The sequence below is a fragment of the Hyalella azteca genome, unplaced genomic scaffold (genome assembly GCF_000764305.2).
Source record: "Hyalella azteca isolate HAZT.00-mixed unplaced genomic scaffold, Hazt_2.0.2 contig12911, whole genome shotgun sequence".
Lineage (NCBI taxonomy): Eukaryota > Metazoa > Arthropoda > Malacostraca > Amphipoda > Hyalellidae > Hyalella > Hyalella azteca.
Window position 1 is genome coordinate 14087 of NW_025942852.1, and position 12461 is coordinate 26547.

General features: G+C 40.3%; 1 protein-coding gene across 1 annotated transcript; it reads left to right on the forward strand.

Moving 5' to 3' along the window:
- Positions 1-296: 296 nt before the first annotated feature.
- Positions 297-11199, forward strand: LOC108673636 (sulfotransferase 1C4-like). The gene is made up of 7 exons (XM_047883456.1): positions 297-462; positions 737-882; positions 1312-1501; positions 4401-4470; positions 5757-5902; positions 9135-9258; positions 10565-11199. The coding sequence occupies exons 1-7, from the start codon at positions 427-429 to the stop codon at positions 10678-10680; spliced, it is 828 nt and encodes a 275-aa protein (XP_047739412.1). The 5' UTR covers positions 297-426; the 3' UTR covers positions 10681-11199.
- Positions 11200-12461: the final 1262 nt, after the last annotated feature.

The following is a 12461-nucleotide window of genomic DNA, read 5'->3' on the forward strand; positions in this document are numbered from 1 at the left end:
ACACTTCAGAGCCGACATCACTATGTTATGTTATGTTCACTCTAACTTGAATTATCTTTCATAACTCAAGTCATTAATTAATTCACCATAGAACAACGTTCTCCACAGTATCTATAACTCAAGTCAGAATTTCCGACGCTCAAATCAGCCTTCTGCCTGTGCAACACTTGGAGTTGCCTCGCCGTCTTACATGACAACATTGCGGATTTTTGTAGTGCCGTATGGTGATTCAAAAATGTGTATGAATTAGCAAATAAAACACAATTTTCTCAGTCATTTCATAATTTTTCAGGAAGATGGCGCTGCCGACGGGTCAAAAGATCGTGGAGTTGACGCCTTGTCAGCTTGAGATCGAAAAGCTTTTCACAGGACACTACACGGGGGGCTTTCACTCTGCAGCCTGACGGCTGGTACCTCCCGCAGGCCATGAAGAAATATTGCCAGGAAATTAAGGATTTTGAGGTTTGTTTATGTTCATTCTATGGTTCTTTCATTCATTATTCCGTGGGTGCAGCTGATATAGGCAAAAATTTTAAAAATTTCAACTGACTGACCCACTCAACCCAGAGTTAAGCATTTTTCTAAGCACACAATTGAAGGTTTATAACATGTGGAGAACAAATGTTATTGTTGAAATGACTGGCCTTTTTCAATGAAAATATAGAACTTGCGATTTTGGTGAAATCGCATACGTACAAATGAAGATGATCAAGGGCTACTCATAATTTGCTCGCAGTTCGAAGAGAATGACGTCCTAGTGATGACTGTGCCGAAAGCAGGCACCACTTGGACTCAAGAGGCCGTCTGGACCATGAGGAAGAACCCCAACCTCGATAACCCGGCTAGCAGTCTTCCTCTCCACGTGCGATCTCCCGTTCTCGAGTAAAGCTTGAGCTCGGTATTTTAGTATGACGATATTAGCTGGAATTTCTTCACATCGTTGCCAAATTTCCAAAAAATAACTTTAAAGACCCATCATACTCGTTCTATCGAGCTGAAAATTACAGCGGAGAATGGTACACGTAGCCGTCTAACAAAGAGCAAGCGACACACAGCTGTATGGGAACTGGTAACTTTAATGATGTATCACACGGGGAACATGCATCTGGTTACTGAGGAGTGAGGAGTTAGTTAATTTGAAAATATATCCGACAAGGAATATGATTGGACTTGAATATTTATTGTAGCACCGATTTTTAGTGCAATGGATCAGTTATGACACCAAAATGTATAATTTTCGTGATATCCGACCGAAATATGTAATAGCTTATTGTAGCAAGGAAGTGAACTGAAAGTCCCATGTTCCTCCAGAGCTGACATTCTTGCTGAAGGGCTAAGCCTCGACCAGAAAGGAGGTTTTGCTGAGCTAACGAAGGAACAGGGCAAGGATCCCAACAAGGGCGTGTTCATCAACATCGCAAGGGCCGCGGAGAGACCGCGAATTTTCAAAACGCATCTCTCTTTCACCTTCATCTCGGACACGGCACTCTCAAAGGCAAAGGTATTAGTTAAATAATAATAATATTGTATTATTCACTTGTATTCCATTCACTTGATTTTAATTTTACGTACATCTATAGCGTAATTCGTTGTTATAAGCTATTATCACTGTTTAACCACACTGCTCTGAAAATTTAGTGGTCATATGATGCTACAAAGTCTTCTTACAATCATTATACTCATTCCTACTCTTCCCTTTAATTTGTGCGTAGCTCTTTTGCTGCTCCATCGTCCTGCTTCTTTCTCAGCGATCACATCATAATTCCGCATGCAACTGTGAATTTCCATCATGGTAAAGAGTGAACGTGACAAAGCTTTGCAAGTGACACTTTGAAAGTGACAACATTTTTTTCAAAGTTTCTGGGCTAATTGAACATCAGGACATTAATTGAACATCTCGAGTTGTTTAAAAAACACTTCACATCAATGTCACACACTGAACATTTACTGGCCAGTGAATGGGAACTTATACGTGCTAGATACGGTTAGTCATATTTGGCGGTCTAAAATTAATTGTTAAATGGCAGCACAAACATTCATTTTAGTAATTTGAAAATAAAATTAAGGTTCGCATATCACCCAAATCTGATGTTTTTCTTTGATTGAAATTCGACACGTGCTTTGAAAACAAGTAAGAGTATTTATCACGGTCGTGCACTCACTGGGAAATGATTAAACTTCTTTAAAAAATGTCATGCCCTCGTTCAGCAAGATTGTGTCCATACAAAAACATGAATGAGAATCGGATTAAATGCAAGATCAGATGCGACTTTCTGTCTATTAATTGTTACTATTCGTGTGTGAACATGTAAATTTTCGCTAAACTTTTTGATAATTATTCTGAATATAATTGTGGAGGAAATAGATGCTAACTTCTATAAATATACGGATAAAATTATTCATTTGAAGGTATTATCCAAGTTATCTTGCAAAGCGCGATTAAAATGAAAGACGGTGAATAGCCATTGCGGGGGGATAGCTAGAGGTCAGCATAGCCCAAGTCCACAGTGCGATTCATATACCTTCCCGAGCGTAATCGATCATGCCTGAGGGCATAGTAGCCTGCACTATAATGTGCCGAAAGCCATAGTGGCCAATTCCCTTCGTGGAAGTGAGTAAATAGGCCAAATAGCATCAAGCCATTGCAACAACAGCCGTGGTCAGAGCGCCAAACTGCAGCGTGGCTGTACTTCACGCAGCCGGGCATCTTCACGGCTTTCGACACAGCGCGCCCACCACAACAGCGCCGTTCAGTCACAGGCACTGTTTCACAGCGCCGGAGCACAACTGGCCGGAGCGCAGCAGGCCCTACCTACAACGCCTTACCCCGGCCCCACTCCTAACCTAACCTAACCTAACGTAAGGCGTTGTAGGTAGGGCCTGTTGCGCTCCGGCCAGTTGTGCTCCGGCGCTGTAAAGCAGTGGCTGTGATGTGCAAAGCGGATTTACTGTTAGCCGGAGTGGTCGACGGCTGTTGAGACTTGCGGCACGAGTAAGAAGGAAAGGTGTGGAGTAAAAATCTGTTGAGCAGAGCCAGATTACCATTGACTATTGGATGTAGAGGTTTGTGGAGTAAGGCAGCGCTGACTTAAAGTTGGTTTGGTGATATGAGTCACTTACACACAGCTCATTGATCTGAGGCTATGCGTAGATATTGCATGCTGATGGTTGGCGTTGGGCCCAGGGCCTATTTACGAGTCAATTTTGTTACCCACGGCTGCGCTCCCCCATTGCGCAGATGTTTACTATTATAAAAAAACGGTAAAAAAACTGTCTCACCAGCGTTCTAGTGGGCGATGAAAACAAACCGTTTTTCCGTTTTTCAGATGTACTGGTTTCTAGTGTTAAATGTGAAGAAAACAGCCATACGGTGTTCATGTTCATTTGCCGGCTGGCCATTAGAACGCCGATGAGGCGGTTTAACGGCGATTTTTTAGAAATTCGAAAGCGAAAAAAACTCCACAAAAATTCAACTAATCTATTGAAAACGTTTCGGAGTCCAGCTCCATTGTCAGTTCGATAAATCTAGAACACAAATACAATTCAATGTAAATAAAGTTTTGATAAAAAAATACAGAAGTTAAAAACCTAAATTTACAGGCAAAGGGCAGAGTAATAAAGTAAATACTTATCTATTCACAATTTCTAGTAGGTCAGAACTAAAGGCTGCATTTAAATTAGGCCTCTCTTTAAAAATATACAAGGATTCCAAAATACGCAGATCGGATGCAACAGAACTAGAAGCTAAAACCTTAAAGTCAGTGTTGGACACTGGAACGTTTCACGGTTCGGCGTGAGTGTGTACAGCCGAATGAGGAGGGCGCGATAGTTACTGCCCAGTTCTAAACTCCTCCCTCTATGCTCAGCGACCCTAGAGTTCAGGTTGCGTGACGTCATTCCAACGTGCGCAGATGCACAAGGTGCGCAACTAAATTTATAAACTAGGGACGATCGCATGTGAGAAAGGAAGAAATCTTTGCACCTAAAAACGAGCCTATTTTAAAATTATTCACCAGTAAGATTTGAAGAATAATGTTCGGAAAGTATTTCATAAACGAATCTTTTAATTCTCTTGACATGCACGTAGCTTCGGACGCATGGCCGAAGTATGGTAGAGAAGAGTAAACAACGTTTCTATTATCAGGCTCTGGAACAACTTCACTGTATCGCTTAGACACGAATTTCTTAATTTGGGTAAACACCGAGCCAGAAGGAAATCTATTAAGCTAGAAGATATTGTGCATAAATTTTAATTAAGAATGCATGGCATGGAGAGTCGAGCAAATACGAAAGCCGCGGTATAATTGTGTGTGTAATAATAATTAAATAATAATTATTATTAGTAATAATTTTCTCAAACACTGTTCCTTCTCAAGACCGGTTTAATTATTCTATTTCAGGTTGTGTACACTATATCCGCGACCCTCGAGACCTCTGCCTCTCGTATCACCATCACTCACGCCTCTTCAAGTACGAAGGTTTCACTGGAACCCTCGATCAATACGTCGATGCCTTCCTCGAAGACTCAGGTAAATCCCTTTTATTAATTTATATTTACTAAATAACATGCACGTTGTGAGCAATTTCCACATAAAATGCCTGATCATACGAAGTCTGCAGATAAAGACCAGAGATTTCGTATAATCTGAATGTTTCAAATTGATTAAAATATGTCGCTGTCGAGAACAAAAATTTGCATTAATATATAATAACATTACCGAAAAATTATGCTTTGAAGCCTGGAATTGGAAATATTTTGGCGCTATTTAGCTGCGTATCCACGATACCTATCGTTTTCGGGACGTTACCTGGATCCAGAATTTGATTTTTAATTGACCTATTGGAGGTCATAGCGAAAGTTTAGTTGAATTTAATACACATGCTTCATTTCACTTTCAGCTTACTTGATCTATGTAAATTTTCTCGTTTTTTTGAAAATTAAAATAATTTCATTTAATTTACAAAGCCATGCAGGATTTGAAGAATTAATCGTTTAATTGGATTTGAAAAAATCTCTAAATTGCATCGTTGTGGCTTGAAAAATTATCAAGCACACTGTTGGCGGTTGGGAAGAGAGGTCTCATATCGCAGGTATTATCTGCCTCTCAATGGAAACGCCGTCAGGATGCAATCGAACTTCGATTGAATCCAAAACAAAAAGTAAACCCGTCTCGACCTATAAGGAATTTGTAACAAAATGTCGGTTGCAGTAACTGATTGGTGACTGCATTCTGGAATGGGTTTTACCTAAATTTTGGTTATATTTAAATAACAGCACTATGATCAGAGTGGCAATGCGAGACAAAAACCATTTGGCTCCTTCAAGAACGGCCCAAATGTAATTTTCAGCAATTTTCAAAAGTAACAATAAATAAAATGTGGCCAGTGGACTAATATGCACGTCGATAACAATTCAATGGATCACAAAGATGTTCAGCCACGGTACTGTTGTTTCATGGACGAAGTGTGCGCCTAGTCAACTGGTGTAAGAAGTACAACGTGTGATGATGAGAAAACATTTTCAAGGAAAAAAGCGCAGGATTTGAATCACTTCACAAAATATTTAATACAATTGTTAATTATCTGCAAAAACATAATGATGGAAGCTTATATAGTCCCCTATTTTTGCTCAATTCAAACTATTTAAATGAATGGTTATTATATAAACAATCATACCAACGCAGGTCAATAATTGTCTGTGTTACAGTTTAAATATGTCCCCGTTTTGTCGGCAGTGACATACGGGCCGTACTGAGAACACGTGAAGGCAGCTTGGGACCGTCGCCACCTGCCCAACATGCTCGTCCTCTTCTACGAGAAGATGAAGAAAAATCCCAAGGCGGAGTTCACGAAGCTCAGCAAGTTTCTGGGTGTCGACCTGAACGAGGAACAAATTGACAAGGTGGGCAGAGGTATTCCTAATCATGAATACCATTCAAGTTAAGCTAAAGCTCTGCACCCTTTCACCACAAAGATATTTTAAAACATGAGTCTGATAGAAGTTTTGATGCGTAGTTAAAGAGAGACGGGGATTTTGCCGTTTGTTGAATTATTTCGATCTTTCTCTCTAGAGTAACTCGGGGCGCATGCCGGAGGCCAGCTTTGCCAAACTTCACACTTAGTTCATATTCCTTTCCATAGGTAAGAACTCATTGAGTGCATAACGGCCTATGAAGTCGAGTGCACAACGGCCTATGAAGTCAAGTGCACAAAGCCATAGATAGCACCGGATGTCCACAGCCACAAAATAAGCTTGCCAAAGGTAAATATGGCCATACTGCGTGTGGCCAAACCTCTTCTGGCCTAATCTATACGTGCTGCAACCTTTCTCCTTCCAAAACAAACCTGAGCGGACCTAACCTAAACTCATTGGCTGCAGGAAGTGAGAAAGGCGGTCCAAGTGTACTGGTAGAGCTAGTCATTGGCTGCAAGAAGGTTGTGAGCCGGGACAGCGTGAATAGGTTAGGCCGGAGTGGGTACAGCCGGATGGCGAACTGCCTGCTTATGAGCGAGCATGCTTAAGCATTGGCTGAAGACCAACGGCGCTATTATCTTTCTGCAGTGCGTCGCTTGTTTGGATTACGGAGTTCAAGCGTAGTCTGCGACTTCTAGTCTGAGGCTGAGTAAAGTTAATGCATGGTGAAGCTAGGCGTTAGCTCCAGGGCTTATTTTAAGAGTAAAATTTGTGGACTACGGCTGCGCCCCCGAGTAACTCGATAGGTTTGTCAGGTTGGTTTGGTCACAGTTGTTACAATTTAGGCGCATACACAAGTTCTCGACCCAGCAGTCACGAATCAACAAAAGAAAGAATAACAACACAATGAAATATTAGGCTTCCTATATTATGGAGAAAATCAGATGCCTATTACAGAGCTGTATCACCGATACGTACGACATCTACTTCACGGGCGTAATAAATCATCTAGAGGCCTAAGTACTGAGGTACATGAATTAAACAGCATTCTGGTCAGTAACACGGATTATCGTCACTTATAAAATTGATCAATAAACATAATTAGACACAAATCTTAAGCAAATAACAGCTCTGCCTCCATTAAATTCCAAACGGGTACTTCACCGGGCTTCGGGACGGAGACGTGGGCTGGTAGACTTCTCTGTTACTTGTTTCGCTGTAGGTATTAGTGGATCCGTATGTGTATCCTCGTATTGGCCGTAGTGAGACCAAGTGTTGGCGTCTCCTCGATGGTGTACTTGATGCTTCTGAAGTTCTGACTCTCGACCTTCGGTGGAGCCAAATCCCGGAACTGGTGATCCGAAAAAACGGCTAAGTCGAAACGAAGCTGGAACGTGGACTGTCGAGTAGTTCTCTCATCATTTGTTGATCAACGCAAGCCGTCTGGAACGTCGTTAAACTTGAATCGGTCACGTTGTAGTTTCCGCGATCTGCTTTCAGCGTCTCCCAATCTTCTCGGCCGTCTTTTGAATGTGGTAGATAAACGCGGTCGTTCCGTTGAGCAGTGAAACTGCCGTACCACCGTCCTTCTGCGCCTAAACCACGTCTTAATCACCTCACAATATGCCGACCACACACTCGACTGGCATGCTCGCTCGATATCCCCGCACGAGACTCGACTCTAGACTGGACTGACTCTTTATCGCGACCGACTCCTTTTATAGTCCGGTTCGCAACCCACGTAGCGCGTCGCTTGATTATACCCTAAACGACCCAAGGTTTTTCCCATCAACAGGGACAACCGCTTCGCTTTAAATCTTGCTATTCGCATTCTCTCACAAATCACATCCTAATTAAATCGTAATTCCTACTCTCATCAAGTCTGAATGACGGTGTGCATGGTTCTGATGGACAGTTTCGAGTGTTCCACTTTCTAAACTTATCGCAATTACGAAGGAAATCGATTAGCATTAGCTATTGGAGGCCCGCTATCCTACCATCTATACATGACATCTCAAATCTTAGAGCACGTACTGAATATTATAGTATTTTCTATCACGCATTAATGTACTGTACATGGACTTATTTAACGTTTCAGAACACAAGAAAGTTCAAAAAGTACCCAAGTCAAAGCAGAGTGCTGCTTTAAAATCGTCAACATGTAAATTCAGTGAACTTTCATAACAGCCTTTTCATTGATTGATCGTGGGCTCACAATTTTTAGGGATGAATTTAAAATCAGCGATTATTTTTGCAGTTAAAGATGTATTAGCGATGCGTGTTAGAATCCATCCATCTCCAGCTTCAGCAAAAGAAATCAGCCGGGAACACTAAATAAAGTTTATACAGCAGTTAAAAGTGGAAAAATCCAGATTTTCAACAACAGTGCGGTATATTGTTAAAAGAATATTAGAATATTTTATTCCCAACGATCTTCGCTCTCAAATTTTTCATGCTTTTCTGGTGACAAGATAAGATACCATGAATATTGAAAAAAATAACACTCATGATATTCTGAGATTCCAAATAGTACGAAGCCGTAAAAAGGAATTTTGAAGCTCAAGGACCTCATCTTAAAATTTATAATCATTTCATGGCGGCAGCTACACAAATAAACGAACAATACATTTTCTAGCTAGAATTTACTATATGTGGTCATTTAAATAACATATCATGACTGAAGATGACTTGCAATATTCTGAATTTAACTAAAGACAACCAACAATTAAGCGAATTACGACTACATTAGTGCAGGGAATTGATAATTCGTTCCAAACGTTTTGGCTATTTTCTGACCATGAATTTATTATCATATAGAATATGTCTGATATTAAATAGTGTTTTTAGAGATATGAATACTGTTGGAGCCTATTCGACGTACAGGCTCCGAGTTTATGCAGCTTAATTACCCTATCAATTATGAATTATGTGGTAATGTGGATTTGTAATACTTAGTTGGATTTTAATATAGTTGGTATGTAATAGCATGTGTTGATTTTAAGCTACGAACCTGCATTCCCTATACACTATAAATTAGTCAAGTTCTAACAGAAGCCCTATACATGGAAATGTATTTGCCTCTTGATACGATTTTAACAAAACAGATTGGAAAAAGTGATGTGTTTATTTGCTATCATATAAGTGTCAACCTCCGCATATTCATGTCCATTAGTTCGTCTGTTAATCAAACATTACCGTTCATAATCTTTTTCACATCCAGATTGTTCACCACACGAGTTTCCCGGAAATGAAGAAGCGCGACGACCACGTCATCAATAAAGGCGATGAGGCGATCTTCTTTGACCTGCTGATTGCCAAAGCGGAAGGCGGCTTCTTCAGATCAGGCGAGTGCAACTAGCGCAGTGGATCACTGTAGCGCAGTGGTTAGCGCCATTGTAGCGCAGTGGTTAGCGTCACTGTAGTGCAGTGGTTAGCTTCACTGTATCGCAGTGGTTAGCGCCACTGTAGCGCAGTGGTTAGCGCTACTGTAGCGCAGTGGTTAGTGGCAATGCTTGTACGCGCAGTAATGGCGGCACCGAGATGACAGGATTTATCCGTGGGTTCTAGTCTTGGGAAGCTCAGTTTATTTCTTAAGGTCGCTGGGGGGCGGCGCATGGTAGCCGTCGAAGGTGGTGCTTCCAGCATGGCCTTGGGTTGGTGTCCCTGAAATAACTCTGGGTACGAGGCATCTTGGGGGACTTTAAGGTCTTATGGTGAGTTGATGTGGCAATGCGAGCTTGAATGTCCAGTGTTAGTCTTGACAATCATTAGACCGAACAATTTCCAGTGATCTCAATATCATAACCATCACTAGATTCGGGTAGTATTCTGCATGGTGATTTATGATTTAACAATATATAGTTATATTCACAAGTTATATTTATGATTATAACTTAATTCATTTTACATAGTCTCAGAGGAAGGACCAAAATATGGGGAAGAATAATAAACAAAGTTCTGATTATCACGCTCGGGAACAACTTCGTTGTACACTTAGACCAAGTGAGAAATCATAGAAATAGACACCTATAGATGTATATATATACTAGCACGTTCTTTCGGATCTATACGTCTTCACGCTGAGCGGTGCAACGTCCCGGTATTCTTTTTATTTTAACCCTCAAAATTTTATATCTCCTATCAGAAATTTCAGCTTCAGAGATTAAATATAGAACCCTAGTTTGAATGCTGCCTATACCTCTTATCCACAAGCAAATGTAAATTAAAAAGTATGTTTGCCAGCGGTCATTTCCCGCGGTCATGTATTTTATTGGTCAAATATGTTCTCATGGTGTTGACATATTCACTGAGCTTCAGTTTTGTTGACTGAAAGTACTTGTATTCTAGGATTTTAGAAATGTGGGTGGAATTGAAAGTGAACTGCAACGATGCCAATAGAGATGTGATGGATTTTTGTGGTATTTTTTAACGAATAATTACAATTCCTGATTTGAGAATGAATGGTTTGAAATAAGTGAGTGGAAATCAGGTTTCAAATTTTATTGTGAATTAAATTAATCTTTTCTTGCATTTAAATTTTAATTTATGGAATGCTCAGTTGATCACATCATGTCTTCTTTCATATAAGAAAATATGCTATGATTGTAGATAAAGTATGAGCATAAGTTTTTAAATTCTGTTTAATTGCAGGATCGTCTGGCGGATGGAAGGAAGTATTGTCGGAGAAACAGCAGGAGCGATTCAAAGTTTGGATGGAGAAGAACTGTCCCGACAAGGAGATCTTAGATAACTTCAACAACCCTTAAAAGAATTATTTGCGATTGGTTTATTCTCGTGGTTTCGAAAAATGACTACCACAAATTTCGTAAACAAATGTACTGCATAACCGCGATTTGCCAACAACGTAATTGCCGATAACAGGCAAATTTGTAGTTAGCGAGCCTTGAAGTTATTTCAATGTCGAGTAAGATTTATAAATAAGACATCAAAATTTCTAGTCTTTGGTCGGTATTACGAGCGAAAGAAACAGTTGACGGCAATAATGACATGTGAACGGCTTTGAATGTGAATTTCAACACCATTGCCGAATAGTTTTGCTTAACAAATTTTTAGAGTGGGTTCGAATAGAGACAGTTTGTTCTCTTTGATACCTGAAACAATCTATGCAGCCTTTACAGCTTTCATCTGAAGAATATTAATTTTCGAGTTTTATTTGAAACACATTTCTACGTTATGAAAGGCCCGCCACACTACATTGGTGGATGACAGAAGGACCTTCCTACGCTGTATTACAATATACAGGGTCCGCCTTATATATGCCAACAAATTTTTTTCTTATTTCTCAATGAAACAAAAAGGTGAATTAATTTTTTATTGCATGAGCTAATAGCCTAGAACTATTTAAACAATTCTCAAACGTATTTATTCAATATGACCACCATGGACTAACAGATTGTCATGATGGAATGAGACTCGAAAGATTCCTGCACATTCTGAGTCTCACTGATAGAGGATGGCATGCTGCCCGATTTGATGTTCAGTAACGAGAAGAAATTTTACGTTGAACAAAGCGTTAACCGTCAAAATGACAGAGTTTGGAGTCGGGACGAATCTGTGGCAACCAGAGCAATAACGAGAGGTCAAAATCCTATGTCCGTGGGCCGCGGTAACCGCCACTGGGAGGTCTCCCCTCGTTTGTGTCCCGTCAGAAGTGAAATTAAACAGTCAGCGATACATTTCAGACATTTTGAAAGCTAAGTTGTTACCTTATATTGCCCTAAACACTTCAACGGCTCACCATGGAGTTTTCAACAAGACTCAGCCCCATCGCATCGTTCAAACATGACCCACAACTGGATTCAGGGTCACATCCCAGCGTTCATTATAGCAAAAATGAATGGCCCTCAAGAAGCCCTGATTTGAATCCTCTCGACTTTTCTGTGTAGGCTTTTTTAGAGAGTAGGGCCTGCACAACACCTCATGGTTCTTTGGATAGTTTGAAGTCTAAATTGAAACGAAAATGGTACTTGATCCATCAAGAAATGCTGCGAGTCTCCTGTGAAGCTTTCCAGGGTAGGTTGGAGGCCATTGTTAAAAATAATGGTGGTCATATTGAACAAATACGTTTGAGAATTGTATAGGTAGTTTTTGGCTATTAGCTCATTCAATAAAAAATTCATTTACCTGTTTGCGTCATTGAGAAAATATGCACAGATAAAATATTTTCCTTGAGAAATATAAAAATGTGTTGCCATAAATATAGCGGACCCTGTATAGTACTTTTGGAAATACAACTCATGCTCACGCTTGAGAGCATAAAGTGCCATATGATAGTAGGTATAAGGGCTACAAATAAAATGAATCCGTGAGGAAGCTCCTGCAAAAACTACGCTAACAAGTGATAAATGTATTTCTACACCAAATGGGCAGAGGAGAACAGAAGAAAGCGTGCTAAGGTATTACCCTCTACAAAAGAAGCAGAGCATTGATGAGGGACCAAACTTGACCGAAATCAAGCAGTGACGAGCGCAGGATGTATAATAATCAATCATTAATGAGATCCATGAGTAAAATAAAATAATAGAGT

Bases quoted from the DNA above. Each gene is read 5' to 3' on its own strand.
- LOC108673636 (XM_047883456.1), top strand. From the start codon at position 427: ATGAAGAAATATTGCCAGGAAATTAAGGATTTTGAG. The intron at 463-736 runs GTTTGTTTATGT...ATTTGCTCGCAG, and splicing joins AGGAAATTAAGGATTTTGAG to TTCGAAGAGAATGACGTCCT. The intron at 883-1,311 runs GTAAAGCTTGAG...ATGTTCCTCCAG, and splicing joins GTGCGATCTCCCGTTCTCGA to AGCTGACATTCTTGCTGAAG.